Raw genomic sequence first — 27,996 nt, forward strand, 5'->3', positions numbered from 1 at the left:
TTTTTTACAAAACTGTTCCCACATGGGACTCCATTTTAGGTAACATCACCCCACATGTGAGAATGTGTATCCTGCTGTCCTCAGAGATCACCTGCTACAAGTAACAGGGGTCCTTTTATTAAGCTGCAGCAAAAAAGTGGCCTTAGCACAAACTTACACAGGTTCTTCCTGCGCACTAAGGCCATTTTTACTGCTGCAGTAAAATGGCTGATTTTCCAAATTTTGTATTAATGCTCATGTGTGTGCAGCCTTTACAAAATATTACTGCATGAGCAATTACCGGCACCTATTTTGTAGGCAGTAAGGGCTGGAATAGTAATCCTGCGCTTAGATGCGCTAACTGATTAGCGCAGGAGCACTCGCTCTCCACCCCCCCCCCCCCCAGACACACCCCCTCAAAAAATGTTAAAACATTTTTAGCACATGGTTACCATACTCACAGTTGGCATTTGCCACAGGACACTTGAGCATGTCCCTCAGTATGCCATTTTAAGCTGAATTAGCGCCTAACACAGCTCACTGGGTAAGTAATACAGTTTAGTACTGGAGCAGAGAAGCATTTTGAAAAGTGGTGAAATAACTTGTTCATTTATTATATTGCAGAGCGCTCGTTTTAGAGCTGCAGGAATTGGTAAAGACTTCAAAGAGAATCCTAACCTCAGAGATAACTGGACTGATGCGGAAGGCTATTATCGTAAGGAGATTTTAATTTGACTATTAATTGGCATGTGCAAAAGCCCTTTATTGAGAAGATCTACATTTTAAAACCAAGCTGCAGATTAATTTTTTAGGATTGCTACAAAAATGTTTTCCTTATGTGATCGATTTTAAGGCCAAAATTATTTTGGCGTTTTCTTTTCTCCACCCCCCAGGTGTCAACATTGGTGAAATCTTAGAAAAACGATACAATGTGTATGGTTACACTGGCCAGGGAGTCTTCAGCAATGTAGTGCGAGCTAGAGATATGGCAAGAGCAAACCAAGAAGTGGCAGTCAAGATCATCAGGAATAATGAGCTAATGTAAGTATCTTCAGATTCACAATTAAGAATGAAATATATGATACGGCGAGTAGTACTTTGGCTTCCTGCTAAATTTTTAGTCTCAAAATAGAAAATAGCTAAAAATAGGAAACACGCAAATACGCCACTAAAATGAAACATATATGTATTTTGAAAAGTCAACTTTACAAATTTCACAGTGGGGGTAATATACAAATCAGTACAAAATAAACCCAACACCTATAAACTTTTCTTAGCATAGCGGGCACAACTACCCTTGACTTCAGCAGACATAGCCCAGTATTTCACTGTACTCGTTATTGGTCCACCAATATTCTTTTATGATCTTTAATCCCTTACGAAACTTCAGCAATATGACACTCTGCTGTTAAAGCCAAGTAGCTTTTTTTAATAAAATAAAATATTAGCAAAGTGCTTCAATTAAAATGGTCAGGTGGCTCTATCACACACCCACATATAGAAGTTAATTCTATTTTTCGGCACTATTTCAAAACATTATATGGTCCGGCTGATTGTATGCCAGGGTTGCTCTGTTTAGAAAATTTGGCTCTACCAGTCCTGAGTCCTTCTCAGCAGGCCCTATTTAATGCACCTCTCATCTTGGATGAGATCCAGTTAGTAAATCAGACTAGTGCATTGGGTAAGGCACTGGGCCCGGATGGTTTTTGGGCTGAATTTTACAAATTACTATCACCGTCCCTCAGCCTCCATCTAGTTATGATGTATACCACTATTTTAGAGACTTGTCAGATGCCAGACTCGCTTCATTTGGCACAGATGATAGTGTTACCTAAACCAGGGCGAGATCCCCTTCATCCTTTGTCTTATATGTCTATTTCTCTACTTAATTATGAGATAAAATTACTGGCAAAGTTTCTAGCTAATCGTCTTTCTCGGGCTCTTCATCTTTGGTTGATGTGTCCCAAGTGGGCTTTGTATGAGGACGCACTGCCGTTAGAAACATCAGGGCAATTCTGGCATCTCTGGACTGGGTCAGCAGCAAGGAATGTCGTCTTTGCTAGTCAGTTTTAACGCAGAAAAGGCGTTTCATAGGGTTTCTTGGGAATTTCTGTTTGCTACTTTGGCTCGATATGGGTTTCAGGGACTCTTCATGACAGCTATTCAGATACTGTATTCAAATCTGCAGGCCACACTTTTAGCTAACGGGATTAATTCCCCTCCATTTTCCATCTGTAGAGGTATATGCAAAGGCTGCCCCCGTTCCCAATTTTTATTTGTTCTTACCTTATATTCCTTAATTAGAGAAATGCAAATACATCCAGAGATATAAGGAGTTTCTATTAGGAACAGTTGTTTTAAAATTTCTGCTTTTGTTGATGATTTATTGGTACATCCAGGGGTGTGCTGGTAAATTTTTATCAGGCTCTTTCTCCGGACGTAGCCAGCTCTGCAGTTGGAAGGGCCAGGGGTGGGAGGGGGGTGGGGAGCAACACTTGCCTGTCTCTCCTCCCTCCCTTCGTGCGGGCACGCTAGGCATACCTTTGCTGGCAGCCACCACTCCCAATGTCTTGCTCTGAGCAGCATGCTGGAACTTCTCTCACATGCTCGAGAAGTCTCAGCTTGCTGCCCAGAGCTGGAAACAAGGAGTGGGGAGCAGCAGTAGTCTATTTACTTGGCTGGCAGGGCTCAGCATCCCCACCAGCAAAGTAAAAGAGAATTCAGCAGGGGGCCCAAGCCCACATTTTGGGAGCCAGTTGTTAAAGTAGCCATGGAGGGCCTTACTTTAACAACCGGCTCCCAAAATTCTTAAAAACTTAACAACCGGCTCTTGCGAGCCTGTGAGAGCCTGCTACAGCACACCACTGGGTACATCTAACACATCCACATCAGTCTTTATTCACGTTACTGGAAGTATTTGAGGAATATGGGGATTATTCGGGTTTTATATAAAATTTTAATGTCCATGGTTTTGGCCACTCAGGCCAACCTGTGTACCTAGTGGCATGGCCATTTTCATGGGCTGATGGAGCTTTTCCATATATATATATATATTTTTTTTTTTTTATTTGCACCCCGCGCTTTCCCACTCATGGCAGGCTCAATGCGGCTTAGATACTTATTTGTACCTGAGGCAATGAAGGGTTAAGTGACTTGCCCAGAGTCACAAGGAGCTGCCTGTGCCTGCAGTGGGAATCGAACCCAGTTCCCCAGGACCAAAGTCCACCACTCTAACCACTAGGCCACTCCTCCACTCCACGTTTCCTAAGAACATAAGAATAGTCATACTGGGTCAGTCCAGTGGTCCATCTAGCCCAGTATCCTGTTTCCAACAGTGGCCAAGCCAGGTCACAAGTACCTGGCAGAAACCCAAATCGTGGCAGCATTCCATGCTACAAATCCCAGGGCAAGCAGTTGCTTCCCCATGTCTGTCTCAATAGCAGACTATGGACTTTTCCTCCAGGAACATGTCCAAACCTTTTTTTTTTTTTTTTTTTTTTTAACCCAGATACACTGACCACTGTTACCATATCCTCTGGCAAAGAGTTCCAGAGCTTAACTGTTTGTTGAGTGAAAAAATATTTCCTCCTATTTGCTTTAAAAGCATTTCCATGTAATTTCTTTGAGTGTCCCCTTACTTCTACTCGTTCTACACCACTCAGGAGTTTGTAGACCTCAATCATATCTCCCCTCAACCTTCTCTTTTCCAAGCTGAAGAGCCCTAATCTCTTTAGCTTTTCCTTATACAAGAGGAGTTCCATCCCCATTAGAACATACCTCAAAAATTATCAAATTAATATAGATAAGTTATTACAGGATACTTCTCATACTTCAGCAGGTTGGAAACCTCTGCTGCTTAGTTTATACAATAGAATAACCCTCATGGAGAGAGAACACACACACACACACACACACACAGACGCCAGGAAGGCAGTAGGAGAATTCAGTACAGGCTGAGCCTTATTTCAGTGAGAGAGGCCAGAAATATGGCTCACTTAGCTCTTAAACATCATTAAGACTCCTGCCAGTATTCCTTTCCCTTTGCTCTGTGTTTAAATTGTACAGAATAGAAGTTTTATGTTGAAATATATAAAAGACTTAACAGGTCCACAGCTATCCAAGAAGCGCTATAATACAAAATCTAAGTACTGAAAAAAAATCCCCCAAAATAAGTCCATAGCATCATAAACTACGGACAGCACCAGAAATTCAAAAAAGCAGTGAAAAACTTATCTCAATCTGCCGTGACTTTTTTCATAAACTGCCCAATCAATACAAAGGCAGGTATGGTTTTCTTGATGCAGGATAGGATATCCAAGTTGGTTCAACAAGTCCACAGCATTTGTTCTCATCCAACACCTCGAGATTGGGGACAATCATCATTTATTTTCGATAGTGGAGACCTTGAAACTGGTTTCTGGTCATTGGTCATCGCAATCACAGAAGTTCAAGGTTTGTTTGGCGTTTCTGCATGTAGTTGGGGACAGCCTGACATGGTGATGCTGAATTCTGGATCTCTAGAACGGGATGGTGCTGCAACCGCACCCTCGATTGGACTGTGGTTACCGTAGTGGGTGGAAAAATTAGACTTTACCTGACTGTGTTCTTTCCTTTAGTCCTTCCCACTGATTCAGAGGCCCGCCCGAGATTTATGAGGTGTTTGGTTGATGCAGAGTAATGGCTCAAATAACTACTGTCACCTTGCATGATGCTTCCTGCATATCTCTTGTTCTTTCAAAGTTGTCCAAAGACAAGAGAGGTCCACACATTTGCTGGTCTGATTAGTTTTAGATTAGCGAGTTGTTTAAGTTTGTTTTGTGTGTTCTTAGTTTCTCCTTACTATTTGTCTATATAAATACTGAGGAGCTGGACTGGATGCCAATAGAGATCTTTCCGTTCAGTTTTCTATCTCCATTTGCTGGTTGGTGGACAAAACTATCCCCACAGGACAAATGGAAAGAAAATAATCTGGTAAGACCTAAATTCTCCTTACCTAACTTTCATTCTGAAAGTTAATAGTTCAGCTTTTTTAATATACATCAAACAATAACAGTATCTAAGCAGTTCACAAAACTAAATTTAATGAAGGATTAGAGATGTGAAATAGAAACAAAAGATAAAAATTTAAATTACATGGTGGAGCTAGTTAAAACCCAAGAGTGGGAAGAGTCAATTAGAATTAAAAAGTGGATAGAAATAACATAAGGTAGGGAGGGGAAATGAAAAGAGAGACAGCGGATATAATTATGCAGAAAACAGTCTCGCCATAGGGGGTTGACAGGAAAAGGAGAATTACAATCATTGGGGAGTAGAAGGGAATGCTTTATGAAAAAAATGTGGGCTTTGAGAATGGTTTTAAATCATAACAATGAAAGCTCAGTACATAGGTACAGAGGGTTTTCATTCCATAGGGTAGGTGAAACAACTGAAAATGAAGTAGTTCTTGCAAGATGTGAGCGGAACTGAAAGAGTGAAGGCACAACAAAAAGTTGTTGGGAAGAGTGCAAAGTACGAATCGGAGAATATGGTATAAGGTGTTTTACTAAGAAGAGCGGGAGACTTGAATGAAGAATCTGAAACATAGTAACAATAATCTTGAAGAGAATCCAATATTGAATGGGCAGCCAGTGTTCTACTTGAAGAAGAGGGGAAACACTGTTGAATTCTTTAGCACCATATATCAACTTAACTACTGTATTTTGAACCAGCTGTAGTCTACATAACTTGCATAGTGGTAAACCATGAAGAAGAGAATTACAGCAATCAAGGCGTGAGATCACCAGAGATTGAATGAGAAAGCGGAGGAAAGAGTTGTCAGAGATCTTGCAAGACGTATTTGCAGGAGTATGAAAAATGATTTCTTAACTAAAGAAATGTGAGATTTTAAATTAAGATGGTTATCAATTAGAACTCCAAGGATTTTAATTTCCTCCTTAATGGGTATAGGCACACTGGAAATAGTGGGAACTGTAGTGAGACAGGAAGAACTTAATAAGGGAAAGAACAAAGCCGTGGTTTTAGAATGGTTTAGTTTTAGGCAATGTGATGAAAACCAATCAGCAGTTCTGGTCAGTTTATGGAAAATGTCTTTGAGATAAGGAATGAACCGACACAATAACATTTCGAGCAGTGCTCTGCATCAAGGTGTTGCAATTCAGAAAAACAAAATTCTATATTAGTGTCACTCATATATTGTGATCCATTTATATTTAAGATATTACGCTATATACCTCTGTCACCCAGCTGTGTTCCGTGGCGGGCTTATTTTGAAATCTGCTGGGTCTTGAATGATTCATCGACAACAGCCATAGTAGCTGCTTTTTTCCTTGAACCTCCCAATCCAGCATTCTGCGACTTTCTTCTGTTGAAATAGACTGGGCCTTGATTGAGTGATCAGTCCTGTCTCCCCCCCCCCCCCCCCCCCCCCCAAAAAAAAAAAAAAAAAAAGCAATCATGAGTGACATCTTAAAGTTAAAACACTGCTAAATTCACAATAGTGTTATAATTAATTCTAGCAGAGAATTGTAAAAATGAAAATCAATTTTGATTTTAAAAAGAAAATGAATGAAACCGATGTGGTATGGAATGCTGAACAACAACAAACAGCAAATGTGTGAAACTGACTATGTAAAAAACCGTAATTAATTTAATAATGAATTCTGTTATACAACCTGAACTGGAATCAAGGACATGCAAGTATCCCATAACTTAGTATGTCTTTAGTATGTCAAACATTTTTTTTCTGTTCTGGTTATAAGAATTGATACTGAAAACCACCAATCATGATATGAACACAAAATTGTGTCTTATAGACACAAATTTTGTCTAAACAACCTACAGGGATACAAACTACAAAAATTGACTATACCCAAAATTAATATAGCTTAATAATAAAGCTATTCTACATCCATTGTTCCTGTACATAACATATTAAGGGCCCTGTTTACTAAGCAGCTTTATAGGCGTGTTAACCATGTACGTGCCTACAATATCCCTATAGGCATCTACATGGTTAAGCGCGTGTGCTAAGTGTAGGCACGCTAAAAACACTAATGCACCTTAGTAAACAGGACCCTAAATAAAATTGAAACCTCAAATCTCCCGATAGGGGAATTTACAAGAAATTTACCACCCTACTGGGATACAAACTTCAAAAGTTGACTATACCCAAAATTAATATAGCTTAATAATAAAGCTATTCTACATCCATTGTTCCTGTACATAACATATTAAGGGCCCTGTTTACTAAGCAGCTTTATAGGCGTGTTAACCATGTACGTGCCTACAATATCCCTATAGGCATCTACATGGTTAAGCGCGTGTGCTAAGTGTAGGCACGCTAAAAACACTAATGCACCTTAGTAAACAGGACCCTAAATAAAATTGAAACCTCAAATCTCCCGATAGGGGAATTTACAAGAAATTTACCACCCTACTGGGATACAAACTTCAAAAGTTGACTATACCCAAAATTAATATAGCTTGCTTAATAATAAAGCTATTCTACATCCATTGTTCCTGTACATAACATATTAAGTAACTGAAAACTCATATCTCCCGATAGGGGAATTTACAACAAATTTACCACCCTCTATCACAATGGGAGTCGGTTATTATCATTGTTTCCTAGGAGGAAAAAAAGAATCAGTGTAAAACAAACTCCATTTAATCAGAGAAAAACTAGTTCCAAAAAATCCTCCTCCTCATAAACAGGATAATTTGAATGAAAATGTTTTATTAAATAATTTGTTTCAAAAGGGTTCTACTATTAAAACTAAATAACTATAGAGTGCTGGCTAGACAGACTGAAAAACACTAAAAATATATCAAATTGGCAAAAATATAGAAAAACCCACGCTTACCTTGGAAGAAAAAAATTCTCCTTTGACCTGGACACGCTACATTCCTTCCAGCATCGCCATCTCACATAATGTGCTAGGTACTGTTCCTCTAAGCAAAATCAATCCAGTTCCACTATGCAAAATCAGTCCAGAAATGCACCTCTACTTCAACTTCCTCTTCCAACAAGAGCACCTTGTTTCACTATTTTCTTGGTGCCTCAGGAAGAAACACACCGCGTGCACGGCTTATATTGGGCATGGCTTGTTCAGATCGTATTACCCCGGCTCAGATACAGCTTCACTGGCTGCCATTGAACAACGTATACAATATAAAATGCTTATGTTCTTGTTCCTTTTACTAATTTCCATTTGTTTCTTCTGAGTTTGTGCATTATTATGTTTTTGTTTATTATAAATGTTTGTACCCCACCTTGTCCCATGACGATTTTGCAGATTATAAGCTTTGTAAATAAATATGGACATGAACCAATATAATTAAGTATATTAGATGTATTACAGTGCCTGAAACATAACTGCATGTATAGTGATAAATGTCTGGAGGCACCCCAGCGAGTCAGGTTTTCGGGATATCCACAATGAATATTCATGAGAGAGATTTGCATGCAGTGGAGGCAGTGCAAGCAAATATCTTTCATGAATATTCATTGTGGATATCCCGAAAACCTTACTAGCTGAGGTGCCTCCAGGACCAGGTTTGGGAACCACTGGTCTATAAGAGATTCAACTATAATAAATCAGTGAGAATGTTGACCTTGATTATATGGCGCATGATTAATATGTATGAAAAGTGCTATGATGACTGTGAATGCCCACAGTATCATGCAGAGATGACTCCAAGATGTTTTATTTGTAGTTGTTAATTTGTAGTACAGTGAATGGAATATTTGAAATTTTATGTCTGCTATTTTTATAGCAAGGGGAAATATTTTTGTTTTATCCTGCATGCCAGAGTCTGGTTTTTGGGGGTTTCAGCTGATTTTTTTTTGTCTACATATTTTATTAGTTTATGGTCAGTCTAAAGGGTTTTTTGTTAGGCCTAGGAACTTTTGTACTGTTTTCAGTGATACCTTTTTATATGCTCCATGGCTGGTAAAATGGGTGTGGCTACTGTGGGGTGGGGCCATATATAGTGACAACCACCCTTAAAGTTGGCTCTATATGTGTACCGGCACCTTTTTTCCTACAAAAAAAAGCACTGGTTTTAACAGTTGACTATATGGAGAGCAATATGTTTGATGTGAATTTTGGTTAATGCTGCCTGTGAGATAAACAGATCACACTATAGGACTCTTGAGAGAAAAACGTCTTATATTCCGCCAGAACCGATATACTCATATCACCCCTCTCCTCAAGTCACTTTACTGGCTTCCGATCAGATACCGCATACAATTCAAGCTTCTCCTCCTTACTTACAAATGCACTTAATCTGCTGCCCCTCACTACCTCTCTACCCTCATCTCCCCCTACGTTCCTGCCCGTAACCTCCGCTCACATGACAAATCCCTCCTCTCAGTACCCTTCTCCACCACTGCCAACTCCAGGCTCCGCTCATTTTGCCTTGCCTCACCCTATGCCTGGAACAACCTTCCCCAATCCCTACGCCAAGCCCCCTCCCTACCCATCTTCAAATCCTTGCTTAAAGCTCACCTCTTCAATGCTGCATTCGGAACCTAACCTTTCGAACATATAGGTTGCCCCAATCTGTCTGACCTATCAGATTAACTGTACATTCCTTAGCGTCCCTCCGGACCGGACCAGGATTGGACTGTTGGGTTGTGCCCGCCTACCAGCAGGTGGAGACTGAGAAAAACTCTGACTCTAGAGAGCCAATAGGAGCCCTGGCCATGTGACCTTAGCCTCAGTATTTTCTCAGTCTCTCAGCAGGTAGGAAGTGAGCCCATTAGTCTCTCTCTCTCTCTTTTTCTCTATAAGATATTACAGATATATTTATAATACTTCTTCTGTGCCTGGAATCATAATTAGAGGCTTGACAGGGTTTCTTTTCTTTCTTAACTGTACATTTGTCTTTTAGATTGTAAGCTCTTCGAGCAGGGACTGTCCTTCCATGTTAAATTGTACAGCGCTGCGTAACCCTAGTAGCGCTTTATAAATATTAAGTAGTAGTAAAAACGGCATAAAGTGGCATTTAGACGTTTTCTTTTCTCTGATAAACATCCAAATCGTGATTTTCAAAACTCTATTTTGAGCCTTTTTTTCTGTGCAGTGCATCCAAATCACAAGGGGACGTGTTGAGGGAGAATTTGGGTGTCCCAAAACTTGGACTTTTTTCTGCTATAATGGAACAAACTAAAAGCATCTGGAGCTAAAAGTTAGGTGTTTCGGTCTAGACCTGTTTAATCATGACTACGTTGCAAAAAGGTGCCCTAAATGACCAGATGACCAGGGATTAAGGCATGACACTCCCTTACCCCCTTACTCCCTCAGTGGTCACTGACCCCCTCTCACCCCCCCAAAGTTGTGAAAGAAACAGTACATACCAGCCTCTGACAGGTTCAGATGTTATGGTCAGTCGTCTTAGAGCAGGCAAATCCCTGGAGTACCCTTGTGGTCGATGCAGTGCACAGTAGAGAAGGGTGCCCAGGCCTATAACCCACTTATGATGGAAACTGTGAGACTTGCTGCCAATAAGGGCTATTGTACTGGTGTACAGTTGGGTACAGTTAGGTTTTTGGAGTGCTCACCATACAGTATAAGGGGGTAATGGTGCGATGTGTACCTGAGACCTTTAATGTGAAGCCTGGTGCCCCCACTGCTTTGCTGGGATATCTGTGTGGCCAGTCTATTAAAAATGCTGCCCCCCTCCCCCTCCAGTGCATCCCAATGGCTTGTTTTTGTATGTTTTTCCCTTGAACTCTTCCCCCCCCCCCCCCCCCCCCCCCCCCCCCCCGAAAAATGGTCCAAAAAGATAGACGCACTGAGCACAAAGACTTCAAGCAAATGGCCATTTTTGATGCAGAAGGTTGGACGTTTTTTGCCATGTTCACTACTGGAGTTTTGGATGTTTTCTGCAAAACGTCATTTAGATGTCATATCGAAAATGCTCCTTGACATGATTTTTGCCTCAATGAATTTTACAAATTTAATTTCAGTTTCTCTTTGAAATTTAAAAATGGCACCAGAAATGAAAGTTTACTAAGTGTCACTGTCTTAGTAATCTGATTTATACACTCACTGCCTTAGTAATCTGATTTATACAATTGTCTCAACTTATGTTCTGATTCCTGATTGGTTCAATATTTGTTTCTAGCATGCCTCCTACTGCAGGATTGAATCAGGAGCTGTAATTGGGCTCAACAAATCTCAGACACCAGTTCACCATGGAGACTGGAAATTTCCTGCGCCCTGTTATTTTAATGTTTTGGGGGTTTGTTTCCTTTTCTTTTGTTGCCGCTTCTAGAGCTGGATCTTCCTCCCCTTTGCACCACATGGATCTGTGAACCGTGCAGTGCAGAGTGGAGGAAGTTCTATCAGCAGTCACAGACAAGATTGAGATCATGATCAGCTGGCCTAAAAGGAAGTTTGGGGGAGGGAAAATGGCTGGGGTACTGGTGATGCTAGCTGAGTGGCTTGCGGGGGCTGGGGGAGTGGTTTCAGGGGGGGTGTTAACTGGGTGATGAGGTCTTGCTGGGAGTGTGGCTAACTGATTCCCAGATGATCGAAAGCCCACGCTGTTCCAAACAACATCAGAAAATAGTTCTGGAATAGCGCGGGGCTTTACTCCCCTATGATCAGAGATAATAGCATTCAAATTTATGTGCACTATTATCTCTGATCATAGGATAAAGTGCGGGAGGATTGTGCCTGAGCATGCGCTCAGGCATAATCCTCCTGCACTTGTTTGACCTGTCAAACACAGGGGCTTGGAGGTCCATGGGACCACCAGACCCAAAACAGCATAGCCCTGGCGGCCTAGTACACCCACCTCGAGCCAGTGACACAGGGGCTGGAGGTCTGGCGTCCCGACACAAGTTCTTGGGGGGGGGGGGGGGGGCTGGAGATCCGTTGGGTCTCCAGCCCCCTATTCCCCCCTAGCATCCCCCCAAATAAAACCCTGGTGGTCCAGTGGGCTGTGAATCAACCCCCCCTCCAACCTAGTGGCCTTCTTCCCTGCCCCCCCCCCCCCCCCGGGTACCTTTATTGGAGGAGGGAGATAGACTCCTTCCTCTTACAGCAGCGCCTCGAAAATGGCGCACAGCCCTTCCCTGTATAAGGGAGAAAACACCATTTTCGAGGCGGCACTGCTGGAAAAGGAGGGAGTCTATCTCCCTCCTCCATCAAAGGTACAAGGGGCCGGCCTGCTAGAACACAAGGTTGGGGGAATTTGATTTATGGCCCACTGTGCCACCAGGACCTTACTTGGGGGGATGCCAGGGGGGCTGGAGATCCACTGGATCTCCACCACCCCCCCGAACTTGTGTTGGGGGGGGGGGGGTTCAGGGGGACTGGCAGTCCGCCAGACCTCCAGCCCTGGTGTCGCTGGGGGGGGGGGGGGGGGGTTGGGATTCCTGCTCCTGTGGGGGGGGGGGGGGTAGGGGGGCATGGGGGGGGCCTGTTAGCATGCAAATACATGCTGGACAGGGCTCACCATTCCTCCCCAATGGTCTACAAACTCTAACAGCAGCTCCAGGCTCTTGTGTAGGGTTTGCCGTGGACAGCGCACCAATGTTTGGCGTGCTTCCCACTGATCATTGGGGAGGAATAGTTTTAGCATGCATTTGTATGCTAGTTGCATTCAGAGCCCGCGAGCATGTTTCACGCGCTCGGGGGCTCTGATCATGGGGTGGTAGCAAACGCAGGCTCTAGTATGATGCTAATAGTCTCTAGTGCCCACGTTTGCTTCTGATCATCTGCCCATGAATGGAATGGTGCCGATTAGTTGAGCTGGGGGGGGAGCTGAATGACTTGCAGGGGTAGGGTGGTGACTAGCTTGCTGGGGCTGGGTTAAGAGGTTTGGGAGAGGAAAGAACATGAGATTGATTGGGGAGAGGGACTGCTGGCTGTGTAATTTGTCAGTGTCGTGCAGGGGTTCATTAAAGTAAAATCTTTCTTTCCTCTTAGACACAGAATGGGAGAACAGCCTTTAGATAATGAGGACCTTAGAGGAGCTCTCTCTTCTGACCTCTGCTCCTCAGCTTCGGTGGAGACAATGGGGATAGGAAGTTCTCAACCTCTGGCTCTTAAGTTGTTGGGCTGATTTCTAAATCCAAAGAAAATTTGCTAAGGCCTTCACTGCGGCAGTGCCCACTGCAGCCTGGCTGCAGAAACTACTCATCATTCAGATCTGCACAGGAATGGTGAGAAATGTGTGTCAGGTGCTTACCCAGAGGTACTCAGCCATGTGAAGGGTAAAAAAGGAGAAAGAGAGCTAGGTGATGCTTAGGAGTGTAGAGGAGAGATTCAACCATTTTGGATAAACAAGTGCAAGAGATTTTTAGGAGTCAGAATCCTGCATCAGGCAGTGAGGGATGGCCCAGGAGATACTGACCATAGTGGTCAGAAAACACTATTCTGATTCCTCTTTCTTGTATGCACTTCAATAAACTCTTACAATGTGTATCATTTTGCTTTGAGGAATAATTTTCCTGGTATAAAGTTTTACTTTAGGGTACCAAACCTGTGTGAAGTGTCTCCTTGGAACTCTTTTCAGCTAAATGTGTTTGCCCCTAGAGGTAAATTTAGCTTCTCCACCCCCCTTCCCTCCCCCCCCCCTACCCCCCCCCCCCCCCCCCCCCCCCCCCCCCCCACACACACTCAGAGAATCTATGCCAAGGTTTGCAAGTGCTTAGTGGGAGTTCTGGTATTAAGTGATAACATCTCAGGCTTAGAAGGAGGGGCTACATTTAGAACGGTTGGAATAGTAGGTCTTCTGGAGTTATATTATTGATTTTAATAAACTGGAGAAATAAATATTAAAATATTAAATATATAAGATTTAATAATTTTAAACACACGCATATCAAAATACTCAATTTTCATGACCAGTTGTCCTTCATTTTTTTTTCCTTTGGAGGAGAAAAAATGCGTTCCCCTTTTTAATTCTTTAGGTATAGCACTAGATTGATTGAAGTTGTGGTATTTTGTTAAAATCATCAACCCAGTGTAACAGGTGCATCCTAACCAATTCTATGTACTCAAAAACCGTGAGAGCATAGGGTAAGCACTGCAATAAACTAACAATGCAGCTTTCAACATAGCAAATGACAGCAGAAAAAGATCTGCCCAACAGTCACATTATCAATTTATTTATTTTTTTTATTTTTGTTACATTTGTACCCTGCGCTTTCCCACTCATAGCAGGTTCAATGCGGCTTACATATTATATACAGGTACTTATTTGTACCTGGGGCAATGGAGGGTTAAGTGACTTGCCCAGAGTCACAAGGAGCTACCTGTGTCTGCAGTGGGAATTGAACCCAGTTCCCCAGGACCAAAGTCCACCACGCTAACCACTAGGCCACTCCTCCAACAGTATTACTAACATTTTACTTGCTAAGGGCCAGTGATCAAATTCCCCGCGCTGTTTTGAACAGCACTGAAAAATTAGTACTGGAACAGCGCGGGGAATTAAAGCCCAGATGATGAAAGCTAATAGCATTTTAATTTATGTGCTCTATTAGTTTTGATCATGGGGGGACTTCTGTTGTGCCTGGGTATGTGCCCAAGGCACAGCCCTCCTGCAGAAGTTGTTTGACAGGTCCAGGCAGTCAAAAAAGCCTGAACCTGTCAAACAGACCAGGCTGGAGGTCCCCCTACTCCCCTCAGACAAGTTTCCCTGGTGGCGCAGTAAGCTACCCCCCCCCCCCCCCCCCCCCCCCGGACACCAAAAATCTTTCCTTGGTGGCCTGTGGGCATCCCTACCCCAACACTTCCTGGTGTTCTACTGCCCCCAAGCCCCCTTCCCCCATACCTGTAGAAGCGGAGGAGGGAATAGCATCCCAGCATGGGCAGGGCACTGCTGTTTTGAAGGTGGCACCCACTTCTAAAGGTACGGGAGGGGTTATTTGGCGGGGCACCACCAAGGTGAATGGGGGTACAGTTGCCCACTGGGCCACCAGGGAAAGTTTTTTTTGGGGGGGGGGGGTCGGGGTACAGGGACTTACCCGACTTCCAGCCCCTTGTGTCCAACAGATAGCCACTGGGCCACCAGGGAAAGTTTTTGTCATGGGGGGGGGGGAGGGTTGGGATACAGGGACCACCTGACCTCCAACCCCCTGTGTCCGGAAGATAGCCACTGGGCTACCAGGGAACTTGGCCAGGGGGGAGGAGGCCTGTAAGCATGCAGTTGCATTCTGGACAGGGCTCCCCAATGCTGCGCAAACCCTAACACCAGCTCCAAGCTGGTGTAGGGTTTTTCGCGGGAGCAACGCCAATGTTTGCCCCTCTGTTTGCTGAGCATTGGGGAGGAATAGGTAATGCCCAGTTTTTTCATGATTTGCATGCTACTTGCGGTCACAGCCGGCGAGCTCATTTCATGCGCTGGCCTGCTCTGATCATGGGGCAGGAGCAAACGTGGGCACTAGTAGGGCGCTAATAGCCTCTTGCACCCACGTTTGCTTCTGATCATCGGGGCTTAATTTCAGCTTTAAGATGTCTTCTGCTCCCTCACAGAGATACACAGCACTCACATTTATAGCAGATAATATGAACATGCATGATTTTGATCTGTCTTAGCCATTTTGAGGACTTTTGTAGGAGTTCTTGGTAGTTTATATGCTAAAGTTTTCAGATTTCTTTTTTAGTTCAGATATCTTTATTGAATTTTAAAGAGAACAAAGAGTACAGTTACAAAAACAACATAAATCTTGAGCTGCATGGTACAGTCACACTAAATATTTTATTTTATAGATGGAAACAAATGGTTGTCTTCTGCCGCAGTTGCCTCATGCTTCCTAGTTAAACTATATTCCACCAGTATGCCTATGTAGCCAGTATTATTTTACCAGAGGCAAAAAGAAATCTAACACATTTGTACCCTCTTTGGATACTGTAACAGATTTACATATTGCTAGTTTAAAGGAAAGTTGCTCCTTTAGACTTTTTTGCCTTTTTGCCTTCCATCTGCGTCTACTTTTTTCAAAATGAGTGAAGCAACCTACCTCTTTTTCTTTTATTTCCCTTTCTTCATACCCAAATTATAGCAGCACCATTTCAAATGAAATGTGTACCTTCTGGAAAAAAAACCACACATCTCCATTTTGTTTAGTAATTGTCACTTATCTGTTTTCATTTGTGAGCGAGATACAGAGAGTGGATGATGGTGAAGTGAGTGGCCTGTGTTGTATTGATGTTACTGCCTAGTTGTAACTCATGCTAATTCAGCTGTATTCTGTGTAATAAGTTATGAAAAGCAGTAGACAGGTAGATAGACTGCCCTGCACAAAAAAAAAATCAAATATCCAGCCTGTTCTTTAGTGGAGCACTGTTGCTTTATACCATAGGAGAAGCAAAATAAAATTCACTTTTCAGGTTGACTTGCTTTTTAGCAGAGCAGCTTTTTTAATACTATGCAGTGGCGTAGCCATGGGTGGGCCAGGGTCCACCCAGAATTGTGGCACTCTTGCTGTGGCTAGCAGAGATTCTCAGATCCTGAAGATTTCCTCTTCAGGCAGCCAGTACTCTTCCAAACAGCAGCTGGCTGCACTTGCCTCAAGCTGACACCAACACTGACCCGTCTGCATATGCTCAGTTTTCACACATGGGCAAGCACTGAGCTTGCACGTGGCATCAGCTCGAGGTAAGTGCTGCTGGTTGCTGTTTTGAAGAACGCTGACTGTCTGAGCAGAAGGAAATTTTCAGCTGGCGGGGGTTTGTAGATCCCCTCCAGCTCAGGTATTTAATATTTTGGATTTGCAGATGGAGGGAAGGATGAGGAGCGAACAGCAGAGCAGAAGGGGTCTAGGGATTGGGTGGGGGGGGGGGGGCACGAATTCCGTGCCTGCCCACCATGGACTCAGACTCACCCAAAATTGGCTGTCTGGCTATACCTGTGATACTACGTGCAACACTTGTTTTTATTTTTTTTTAACTATTGAGATAGAACATGTGTAAAATTTCTTTAAAAAAAGTACTGTAATTCATGAAAACAATGCTTATCTGTTTGTAGGCAAAAAACGGGCTTAAAAGAACTGGAATTCTTGAAAAAACTGAATGATGCAGATCCTGATGACAAATTTCACTGTTTGCGGCTATTCAGACACTTTTATCATAAGCAGCACTTGTGCCTGGTATTTGAGCCTCTAAGGTAAAGTGATGAAATACATATACTAGTCTGCACTGAACATAATACAATGAAGTACTACTTGTGCCAAATGACTTTGTTTAGTGCTTCCCAACAGGGAACAGCAGTATCATCATAATAACAATAATGACTCAGAATGGCAAGTTTAATATGTTTACTTATTTGTTTGCATGTGGTTATGTTTGAGTGATTTAATGTTTGTTGAGAAGCAGCCTTTTCAATTTGTTTTTTCTTAAATTTTGTGCTTTTTTTGTATAAAAATTTTCATTTGTTTGTCATAAAAACAGTGTTGTACCTGCTCACTTTATCTCTTTCCCTCTCTTCAAGTATGAATTTACGTGAGGTATTAAAAAAGTATGGGAAGGATGTTGGTCTCCACATTAAGGCTGTAAGGTCCTACAGCCAGCAGCTGTTCCTGGCATTAAAACTTTTAAAGCGGTGCAACATCCTGCATGCAGATATTAAGCCAGACAACATCTTAGTAAGTGATATTTGAACCTAAGTAATCGAAAATGGCAAAATCCATGCACCATTATGTTATTTTGTGAGGGTGTGCTTAAACATTTTCTGGAATTGTATTTTTCAGAGCCAAATCCCAAACACACAAACACTCTGTGTGTGTATGTATATGTGTGTGTGTGTGTGTTTACAATACTTTTCCATGGAAAATCAGGACTGCAAAGGACACAGCACATTTGGGAGGAGGAGTTTTTTTTTTTTTTAATTGTGGTTAGAATGGCATTTTATAGGAGAATTGGGTTGACCAGATTAGTATGATAACTATAATCTTATCTGTTTGATTTGCAGTCTATGGCTTGCAGTATATGACAGTGTAATATGATACATCAATATATGGAAAACATTCTTTAATAAATTGTAAATGAATCACGATTAATGATGCTGTGAATCTCCATAGCCAGAAATTATTACCAGGCACCAGAGTATCTTCTTTTGCATTCATCTCCTGGGGAAAATTACTTCATAATGGAATGAGGATGCTTAGTCAATGTTTTTTGTTTTGTTATTATTTTTTTGTTTTTATTGAAGAATTTTGAATAGAACAATCAGTACTTTTACTGCTAGAGAGTACACTAAACAGTAAAGCAAAGATACATACCTGTAGCAGGTATTCTCCGAGGACAGCAGGCTGATTGTTCTCACTGATGGGTAATGTCCACGGCAGCCCCCAGGAATGGAAATCTTCCTAGCAACAAAAGTTTGCTAGAGCCTTCGAGCGCGCGCACCAATCTTCCTGCCTGTCGCGCGAGAGTCCTGCTTCAGTTAAATTATAAAGCAATAACAAAGAAAAAGGACAGCTCCAAAGGGGAGGCGGGCGGAATTGTGAGAACAATCAGCCTGCTGTCCTCGGAGAATACCTGCTACAGGTATGTATATTCGCTTTCTCAGAGGACAAGCAGGCTGCTTGTTCTCACTGATGGGGTATCCCTAGCACACCAGGCTCACTCAAAACAACAAAGAAGGTCAATTGGGCCTCGCAGCGGCGAGGACATAACCAAGATTGACCTACGAAGAAACATCTAACTGAGAGTGCAGCCTGGAACAGAACAAAAATGGGCATAAGGGGGTGGGGGTGGAGTTGGATTCTAAACCCCGAACAGATTCTGCAGCACCGACTGCCCAAACCGACTGTCGCGTCGGGAATCCTGCTGAAGGCAGTAATGAGATGTGAATGTGTAGACTGATGACCACGGCCCCGGCTCTCGGTGGCCCTGCTCTAGGTGAGCTAGTTCCTGGCAAAGCTCAAGCTCCCTTGCATAGCGCTCCCTCTTACGTATGTCTGCCCACTTCACCAAGTGTCTTCTTACCACTATCTTGAGGGCTTCCCATAGTATGTCGTCTGAAACCTTTCCATTATCATTAACTTCTAAATAATCCTTAATAACTCCTCACACTTCCTGACATATCTTCCTATCACCTAATATTGATTTGTTAAGTCTCCAGAAAGTACAGCGCTTCTCACCCCCAAGCCCTGCAAGCGTATCCATGTGGGGGCATGGTCAGAAGCATGTATATTCTCTATTTCTGTATCGCTCACCTGCCCCTCATAAAGAACAACTGCACCAGAGTTCATCAATTCTAGTGTAAGTCTGCTGTGCATGTGAGTAAAAGGAGTATGATCGTTGTCCAGGTTGTTGCCATCTTCACACATCCAGTAAGTCCAAATCCCTAACCAGATGTAAAAGTTTATCTCTGTGAGCCATATTCCCACCTTTCCCTCCTTTCGAGTGGTCTAGGTCTGAAAAAGTTATGTTAAAATCTCCTCCCATAATTACCTGCCCAGTGACAAATTGAGAGAGAGCCTCCCATAGAGAACCAAAAAATTTCCCTGCCGCACATTGGGAGCATAAAGATTAATAAAGGTTACAGGCTGATTGTAATGACACCCCCTGACCGCTATGCATCTCCCTTGTTCTTCAATATAGACATGTTCTTTGATAAAAGGCACCCCTGTTTTCACATAGATCACTAATCCACCCGTTTCCCCCCCCCCCCCCCCCGGGGGGGTCCTCCAATGTACAACACCCACTAAATGCCTTGTTGAGAAGCAGTGAAGCATCCTTCCTCCTAACATGCGTTTCCTGGAGCATAGCAACGTCCCACTCAAGGCGTCACCGTTCTCGAAAAATGATCCTTCTCTTCCCAGGACTTCCAAGACCCCACCCAAAAACCCCTCCCACACCTCCCCCCCCCCCTCCCCCCCCCCCCCCCCCCCCCCAAGTCCTTCACCCCCTGACCATCCCATCCTCTAGCCAGGGAAAACACGGAGGAAATGTGTTCGGCCTGGAGGCCTCCTTAAACATATCTGTTGATGGTACACCCTCTTTTTTTTTCTTTGCCAAGTTACTCTAGCATATATAGTTCATCATTCACTCCAACCACCTTTAAGTCATTCATTCTCCAATCGTAGAGTAATCTCAAATGCAACAACCCCTTTGAGATTCTCCCCACTCTGTAAATAGAAAATGTCCGGTCTCTAGGCAAGTCAAGTTGAAGCAGATCGCGCAGCCTGCGACTCGATGGGAGAGCGTGCTTTGCCGCCCCCAACCTTCTGCCACTGAGGGCGCATGGGTCCCGGAGAGCTCTGACTTCGCCCCTGGACTGCTTGAGCTTTGGCTGGTATATCGGAGCATCCCAGCTCCCGAAGAGCCCTCCAGGCCCCTGCTTTGGTTTGAACCCTTGTCGATTGACTACCAACACTGAATTGTATTCCAAAAGGGAAAAGCCAGCGATATAACGTAAGTCAGCTTTTTGTAGGTATCCAGTCATCTCCTTAAAATCCCTCCGCCGCTGGGGGGTCGACCGGGCTAAATCTTGAAAAGCTTGCACTTTACAATTCTTCCATACAATCTTCCCTGAGGCGCGGGCTTTCCTCCAGACTTCCTCTTTTACATTAAATTCATGAAAGCATGCTATAATGGCCCAGGGCACAGAGCTCCTTTGAGGCCCAAGGCTCCTATGGGCCTTATCCAGAACCATAGGAGCAGGTTGAGTCTCATCATGCGCTTGCTCTCTTGGGTTCAGTAACAAATCACAGAATTCCTGAACCACTTTGATGCAATCCTTATAGTGATCTTCCTTTGGTACACCCTTAAAGTGCAGGTTACATCTCCGGGATCTGTTTTTTTAGATCTTTCAATGCAAGCTCCATCTCACCACTCAGCTGCTTCTCTCACTTAAGATCTGCTTGCAACTCTTTTACCTCATCTGTGATTGCATCCATCTGTTCCTCCGTCTCAGCCAAGCGGTTGCCAATTTCTCTTACCTCTTCACGGAGTTCTGAAACCGCCGTTTGAATATCCTTCCAGACTGCCACCATTTCAGTTTTCAGTTCTTTAAACCACCGTGCAACTTCAGTCTTGGTGAGCTCCGTATCACTTTCATACTGCTCTGCGTGGTCTGGGTCAGAGTCTCAGTTTTCCGCCACCATTTGGAACCACGTGTCGTCACTTGCTAGTGCTCACTCGATCCGGGTGCCCTTTTTTCTGCTCTGAATTTAAACTTAGCAAATTTTTTCCAGGCTGCCATATCGCCAAAAGTTATCACAAGGTGGTGGGGAGAATAGCTAGCTATATTAACCGGGTGTAACCAGCGGTTTTCTATCCAGCTCCGATGGAGCAACAAAGTTAGGCAGCCATCTCTCAGTGGTGATGTCACTTCCTCCCGTTATGCAAATCTTGTATAGTCCAGGTGACCTCATCTAGTGATATGTTGAGAGAGAACATCCCCTAGTGACTGCGAGAGCCTGGGCAGATCAATCTGGGTCAGGTAATACCGGATCTCTCTCGTTGTAGGGGTTATGTCGGGTTGGTATAACTTTTTATAAAAGCTAAGGAAAGCTGACCTAATATCCTCTTTGTACAGTTCTGCCCTGTGTCATCTAAGATGGTAAAAATATGATTACTGGTGGAACGTTTTTCCGGCTTGCATGCTAAAAGCCACGAGGCTTTTTTATCAAATTCAAAGTAAGTTTGCTGAACCCGCTGAAGGTGTTCTGCTGTCTCTGCCAATTGGAGCTTGTGAAGTTCCAACCACACTTGATAGAAACAGAGAAACATGACGGAAGATAAAGGCCATAAGACCCATCCAGTCTGCCCATCCTCTGTAACCCCTAATTCTTCCTGTTCCTAAGCGATCCTACATGCTTATTCCATGCCTTTTAAAATTTTGGAACAGTCCTCGACTCCACCACCTCCACCGGGAGGCTATTCCACGCCTCCACCACCTTTTCTGTGAAATAATACTTCCTTAGGTTACTCCTAAGCCTATTCCCTCTTAATTTTGTCGTATGCTCCCTAATTCCAGAGCTCTCCTTCATTTGAAAAAGGCTCTCTTCCTGTACATAAATGCCCTTGAGATATTTAAACATTTGTATCATGTCTCCTCTGTCCCTCCTCTCTTCCAGCGTATACATGTTGAGGTTCATAAGCCTGTCCCTATAATTTTTGCATTCAAGACTGCTTACTAATTTCGTAGCCGCCCTCTGGACCGACTCCATTCTGTTTATATCTTTCCGTAGGTGCGGTCTCCAAAACTTCACACAGTACTCGAAATGAGGCCTCACCAGAGACTTATACAACGGCATTATCACCTCCTTTTTCCTGCTGGTCATGCCTCTCATTATGCACCCAAGCATCCTTCTGGTTTTGGCCATCGTTTTTTCTACCTGTTTCTTTAAGGTCGTCAGACACAATCACAATCAATGTATTTTGTCTGCTATTTGGGAGGAGTGAGGATTTTGTAACGCCTGTATGGTGAGGTTGGAGAGTTCGGCATGCAATTTCTGGGTCTGGGCTCTTGTTTGCTGTCGTAAATCGCCTGTAGTGCTGTCACTTTTCCTCGGATGATGGCCTTAAGGCCCTCCCACACTATCACTGAGGAGACTTCCCCATTATCATTAATAGCCATATATTCTTTGAGATCTTTTTCTATACGTATGATATTGGAGGAGTCCGCCAGCAATTTGTCATCAAAGCGCCACTGTGAAAAGTGGTGGGGAGATTACTTCTAACTCCAATACCATAGTTAGAGGGGCATGGTTAGACCAGGTTCTGGGTTGAATTTGTATATCCTGAATACATGGTATTACAGTAGGATTCCCCCAACCATAAATCTATGTGCGAGTGGGAATTTTGGACAGCAGAGTAATACGTATAACTGTGCATCGAGGGGTTTAGATGCCGCCATAAGTCAAGCAATTGCCATTTGCCCATAAAATTGTGTAATCGGGTACAATCTGATCAAGAGTACAACACTCTTGCTGTGGAGTTATCCAGAGCTGAGTATAAGGTAAGATTAAAGTCACCACTAGCCAGCAGGGTACCTTCTATATATTTGGAAAGGATCGCTGACAGCTCATCAACAAAAACTCCTTGTTGATCATTGGGAGAATATATGTTTAGCAGGGACAGCGCCTCCACCCCGACCTGCAAGACTAACTGTATACAGCGCCCTCCCCAGTCTCAGGAGATGTGTTTCATCTGCCAGGGATGCCTCCCGGAAAGTTCTATCAAGACTCCCTCCTTTTTTTTTGTCAGTGTGACTGGATGCAAAGTAGATGTGGGGGAGTCGCCCATGGTGACACAAGTGCTCAAGAGCAGGGAGCAAATGCATCTCCTGTATAAAGGACACATCTGTATCTTTTTAAACATTAGTTGTCTTTTCACAGGTGAGTTTAGCCCCTTAACATTAAGAATGAGGAATCTAAGAGCACTCATAGCATCATTAGAATGATCCCAGGCTGGAAAGTAAATGAGGGTCTTATTGTCGGATTGGAAACCTGAGAGTCAGCCATCATCTTGGATAGGTAGCATAGGAATTCCCTTCCTTCCCCCTGCCCACTCAATCCCCCCCCCCCCCACCCTCCCCCCCCAAAACATGGCACTCCTACTATTTTAGTGCAAGGGTGACAAGAAAGGGAGAAAAAAGAGGAGGCGGAATAGCTATAATTCACAAACCCGAATTCACCATCACAATCACGGGCGAATCTACCTCCCCGCAACTCGAAATTGCATCGACTAGAATTAACCATCCAAACTTAACAGGACACCTTAACACAGTCCTATTCTACAGGCCACCAGGAAAATGGCAAGACTCCCAAACACAACTCATGGATTTCATCTCGAACTCCTGCGTATCTGCCTCAAACATCCTGATACTAGGAGATATCAACCTACACCTAGAAGATGACACCTTACTAAGCACACGAGAGTTCAAAGAATTCCTAAAACTCTGGGATCTGCAATCACCCAACATGCAACCAACTCACGAAAAAGGACACACACTAGATATCATAACGAACAAATTCGAATCGGACTCGACAATCATACTCACTGACACAAGATGGACACCTACATTATGGTCAGACCACCATAAAGCAAATGTCACTCTTTGCTGGCGAAAAACACATCTAAACACGACCAACAAACACGAGCGAACAACATACACAACAAGAGGAAAAATAGACCCCACAACATTCTGGCAACAGGTCTACCAGAACGAATGGACAACAAACGCTGACACCATTCAATTCCTCCAAGAATGGGACGATATATGCACAACAACGTTAGACAAAATCGCCCCAATCCAAACCAGAACATCACACAGGAAAAAAGCAAACCCATGGTTCACCGAAGAGCTGAAAAAACTTAAAACACAAGTCAGGCGACTAGAACGAGCTTGGAACAAAAAGAAAGATGAACAAATACTAAACGACTGGAAGTCACTTCGGAGAAAATACAAATACACCATAAAACAGACAAAAAGACTACATTACAAAACAATAATAGGACCAAACTACAAAGACACACATAAACTCTTCAACCTCGTGAACAAACTGCTAGACACCACACCAGTTACAAACAACGGCAAAGATATACCAGACGTCGACAACCTTGCGAAATACTTCAAGGAGAAAATCATACTACTACGAAACAAAATACCCGCTAGTCCTATAGAATACGCCACTCTTCTAGACTGTCTAGATCCAGAAGAAGGAACACACCCAGCAGACAGAACCTGGACTGAATTCGAAATAATATCAGAAGACCTCATCTCTAAAACTCTCAAAAGATATGCCAAATCCAATTGCAAACTTGACGCATGCCCAAATAACCTCATGAAATCTTCTCCTCAGCAATTCATAATAGACCTAACGAACCATATAAACTACATGCTACAAAACGGACTCTTCCCAAAAGCAAAAGGAAAAATCTTACTCACCCCAATTCCTAAAGATACTAAGAAAAACACAAGCGAATTAACCAACTACAGGCCTGTAGCATCCATCCCACTAATAACCAAGATAACCGAAGGAATGGTAACTAAACAACTCACATACTATCTAAACAAACACTCAATACTGCATGATGCCCAATCAGGATTCCGATCGAACCATAGCACAGAAACAGTATTAGTCACCCTTATGACTAAATTTAAACAAATAATAGCAACTGGCAATAATATACTCCTCCTACAATTTGACATGTCAAGCGCCTTCGACATGGTCGACCACGGAATCCTACTACACATACTTGAGTACTTTGGAATTGGAGGGAATGTCCTGAACTGGTTCAAGGGGTTCCTAACCCTGCGTTCGTATCAAGTCACATCAAATTCAACCACGTCCAAGGCATGGATACCTGAATGTGGAGTTCCACAAGGATCACCTCTCTCACCTACTATTTTCAACCTAATGATCCCTTTAGCAAAACTCCTAGCAAACCATAACCTCAACCCATATATATACGCCGACGATGTGACAATATACATCCCTTTCAAACAAGACATCAAAGAGATCTCCAAACAAATCAATCAAAGTCTATACATCATGAGCACATGGGCAGATGCATTTCGTCTGAAATTAAATGCAGAAAAAACTCAATGCCTGATACTCACCTCCCAATACAACACAAATGAATTCAACGCGATAAACACACCAAACCTAAACCTTCCGATCTCAGAAACGTTCAAAATCCTTGGAGTCACTATCGACCGCCATTTGACACTCGAAACCCAAACAAATAACACAACGAAGAAGATGTTCTACTGCATGTGGAAATTGAAAAGGATAAGACCATTCTTCCCAAGATTCGTCTTTCGCAACCTAGTGCAATCCCTCGTGCTCAGCCATCTGGATTATTGCAACTCACTATACGCAGGCTGCAAAGAGCAAATACTGAGGAAACTTCAAACAGCCCAGAACACAGCAGCCAGACTGATCTTCGGAAAACCAAAATATGAAAGGGCAACACCACTACGAGAGAAACTACACTGGCTTCCACTTAGGGAACGCGTCACTTTTAAGGTATGCACATTAGTCCACAAGATCATTAACGGCGAAGCCCCAGCCTACATGTCCGAGCTGATAGACCTACCACCCAGAAATGCTAAGAGATCAACCCGAACATACCTCAACCTCCGCTTCCCTAATTGCAAGGGCGTGAAATACAAGACGCTACACGCGTCAACCTTTTCTTATATAAGCACACAGCTTTGGAATACACTGCCGCGCAACCTAAGAACGATTCACAAACAAGCTTCCTTCCGCAAATCATTGAAGACCCACCTGTTTGAAACAATCTATGGAAAGAGCCAAAACACATAGAGTCCACACTCACTATTCATCAATGTATCACCCCCCTTAATTCCACATCACCCATACATATACTCACAGAAATATGTACACCCAACATATGTCTTTGTGCTTTACTACTGCCCTTAAGCTTCCCATTGTCTCCTTCCAATGTTTCAATGTTGATGTCCCATTGTAATATTCCTAACGATAGTTCGATTCTCGCATAACATGTACAATGTAACCCATAACCAAGCTGTACAACTGTATTTCCACTATTCATATCTTATTGTAAGCCACACTGAACCCGCAAAGAGGTGGGAAAATGTGGGATACAAGTGCAATAAATAAATAAAGGAGGAAGTGACCGTACCCTGCCAACAGAAGAGAATTGTAAAACTTACAAATCACACACATCTACTATAAATGAAAGAAGTAGGCATTCTTGGATCAAGTAGTCCATTTTCCAGGGTGTGAGGAGGCCAGAGCCTCTCATAGACTAGTCCTGAAGTGTTGCCTAGCAAAGCAGAGGGACAAAGGCACAGTAAGTGTCTAAAAAGTCTGTGGTGCCTCACGATTTAGCCAATGAGCCTGAATGTTTTTAGGCAGTATCAGAATGTTGATGTTGGAGGCGTCCCTTGCCTTTCTTGATCCTCTGCCAGCGAGGTCTTACGGCCTTCGATGTCACAGGCCGCTGTGCTATGGGTACGCCTTATTGAGGGCACCCTTTGGAAAGATCTCGTCAGCTTCCGAAGCCTTTTGCACCTGGTGGAGCTTGCCATCCTTATAGAATCGTAGCGCAAACAGTGGCCCCACTTATATCGGATGCCCTTAGAGTGAAGAAATTGTGTGAGAAGTTTAAGCTCTGCCCTCTGCCTCAGTGTAGCCACAGCTAAGTCTTGGTAAAGTTCTATGGGATAAGTGTCCCACTTAAAGTTGGGCATTGCGTTCGACGCATGCATGATTTTTTCCTTCAATTTGAAGTCTGAGAAGCATGCAATCAAATCTCGAGGTTGGTTAGCGCTGGGGGACCCCAATGTTTGGCATGCCCATTTTATTCGTATCTTAGAGGAATCCATGTTGATTTGTATCTCGGCGAGCAGTGCGCAGACTATCTTCTGTATAACCGCCTCACAATCCGCGTAAAGTGGTGTATCAGGCAGGCCATGAAATCGTATGTTACATCAACGACTCAAATTCTCGAGGTCCTCCAGCTTATCCCACAGCTGCTGGGCTTCCAATTGTGTGTCTTTAACTCGTAAAGTCAATGTGTTCAGTGTTTCCGCCTGCTCCTCCATACGGTCTTCTGCATCTGCTACACAGTTTTCCAAAGTGCTAATCTCGCCACGGAGGTCCGTGTCCAGCGTGGCGAGTTCGGTGCGTGCTGCCTTTAAGTCTGTTTTTATTTCCTGCATCCATGCTTGAATTTCTTGCAATGGCTCACCTTCGGGTTCCAGAGGTTCTCCGGATGCAAACAATAGCAGAGAGTGCTGCGTGGCACGTGGTGGGCGGTAGATTGTTCTTCTGGGGCCCCCATGTGAGCTTGTACAGCAGGGCCTGAGCAGGCGAACTAGGCGAGATCCACTACCAGTGTCTTGGAACTCATCAACAATTGCAGTAGGTGTTTTTACAAAGGAATATGCTGTAGGAGGTATTGGCTGTTGCAGGTATTTAAGTGGTTTAGCTGATTATTGTTTGGGGCTGGTCAGAGCTCCCGGCTCAGGCAGCCATTTCTTACGATGACGTCGCTTCCTCTAGTCTTTTTCTTACTCACCTGAGTATATATAGACAGTTATATCTCCATG

General features: G+C 43.5%; 1 protein-coding gene across 6 annotated transcripts in view; it reads left to right on the top strand.

Annotated features, from left to right (window-relative positions):
- PRPF4B (pre-mRNA processing factor 4B) overlaps positions 1 to 27,996 on the top strand; it is a 201,507-nt gene that overhangs the window by 142,591 nt on the left and 30,920 nt on the right. For all 6 annotated transcript variants that reach the window (XM_030208674.1, XM_030208675.1, XM_030208677.1 and 3 more), the window contains exons 8-11: positions 604 to 694; positions 873 to 1,020; positions 16,966 to 17,103; positions 17,428 to 17,581. In XM_030208674.1, the coding sequence (XP_030064534.1) occupies positions 604 to 694; positions 873 to 1,020; positions 16,966 to 17,103; positions 17,428 to 17,581 (531 nt within the window). The remainder of the gene's footprint in view (positions 1 to 603; positions 695 to 872; positions 1,021 to 16,965; positions 17,104 to 17,427; positions 17,582 to 27,996) is intronic.

Source organism: Microcaecilia unicolor, chromosome 1, assembly GCF_901765095.1.
Source record: "Microcaecilia unicolor chromosome 1, aMicUni1.1, whole genome shotgun sequence".
NCBI classification, from domain to species: Eukaryota; Metazoa; Chordata; class Amphibia; order Gymnophiona; family Siphonopidae; genus Microcaecilia; species Microcaecilia unicolor.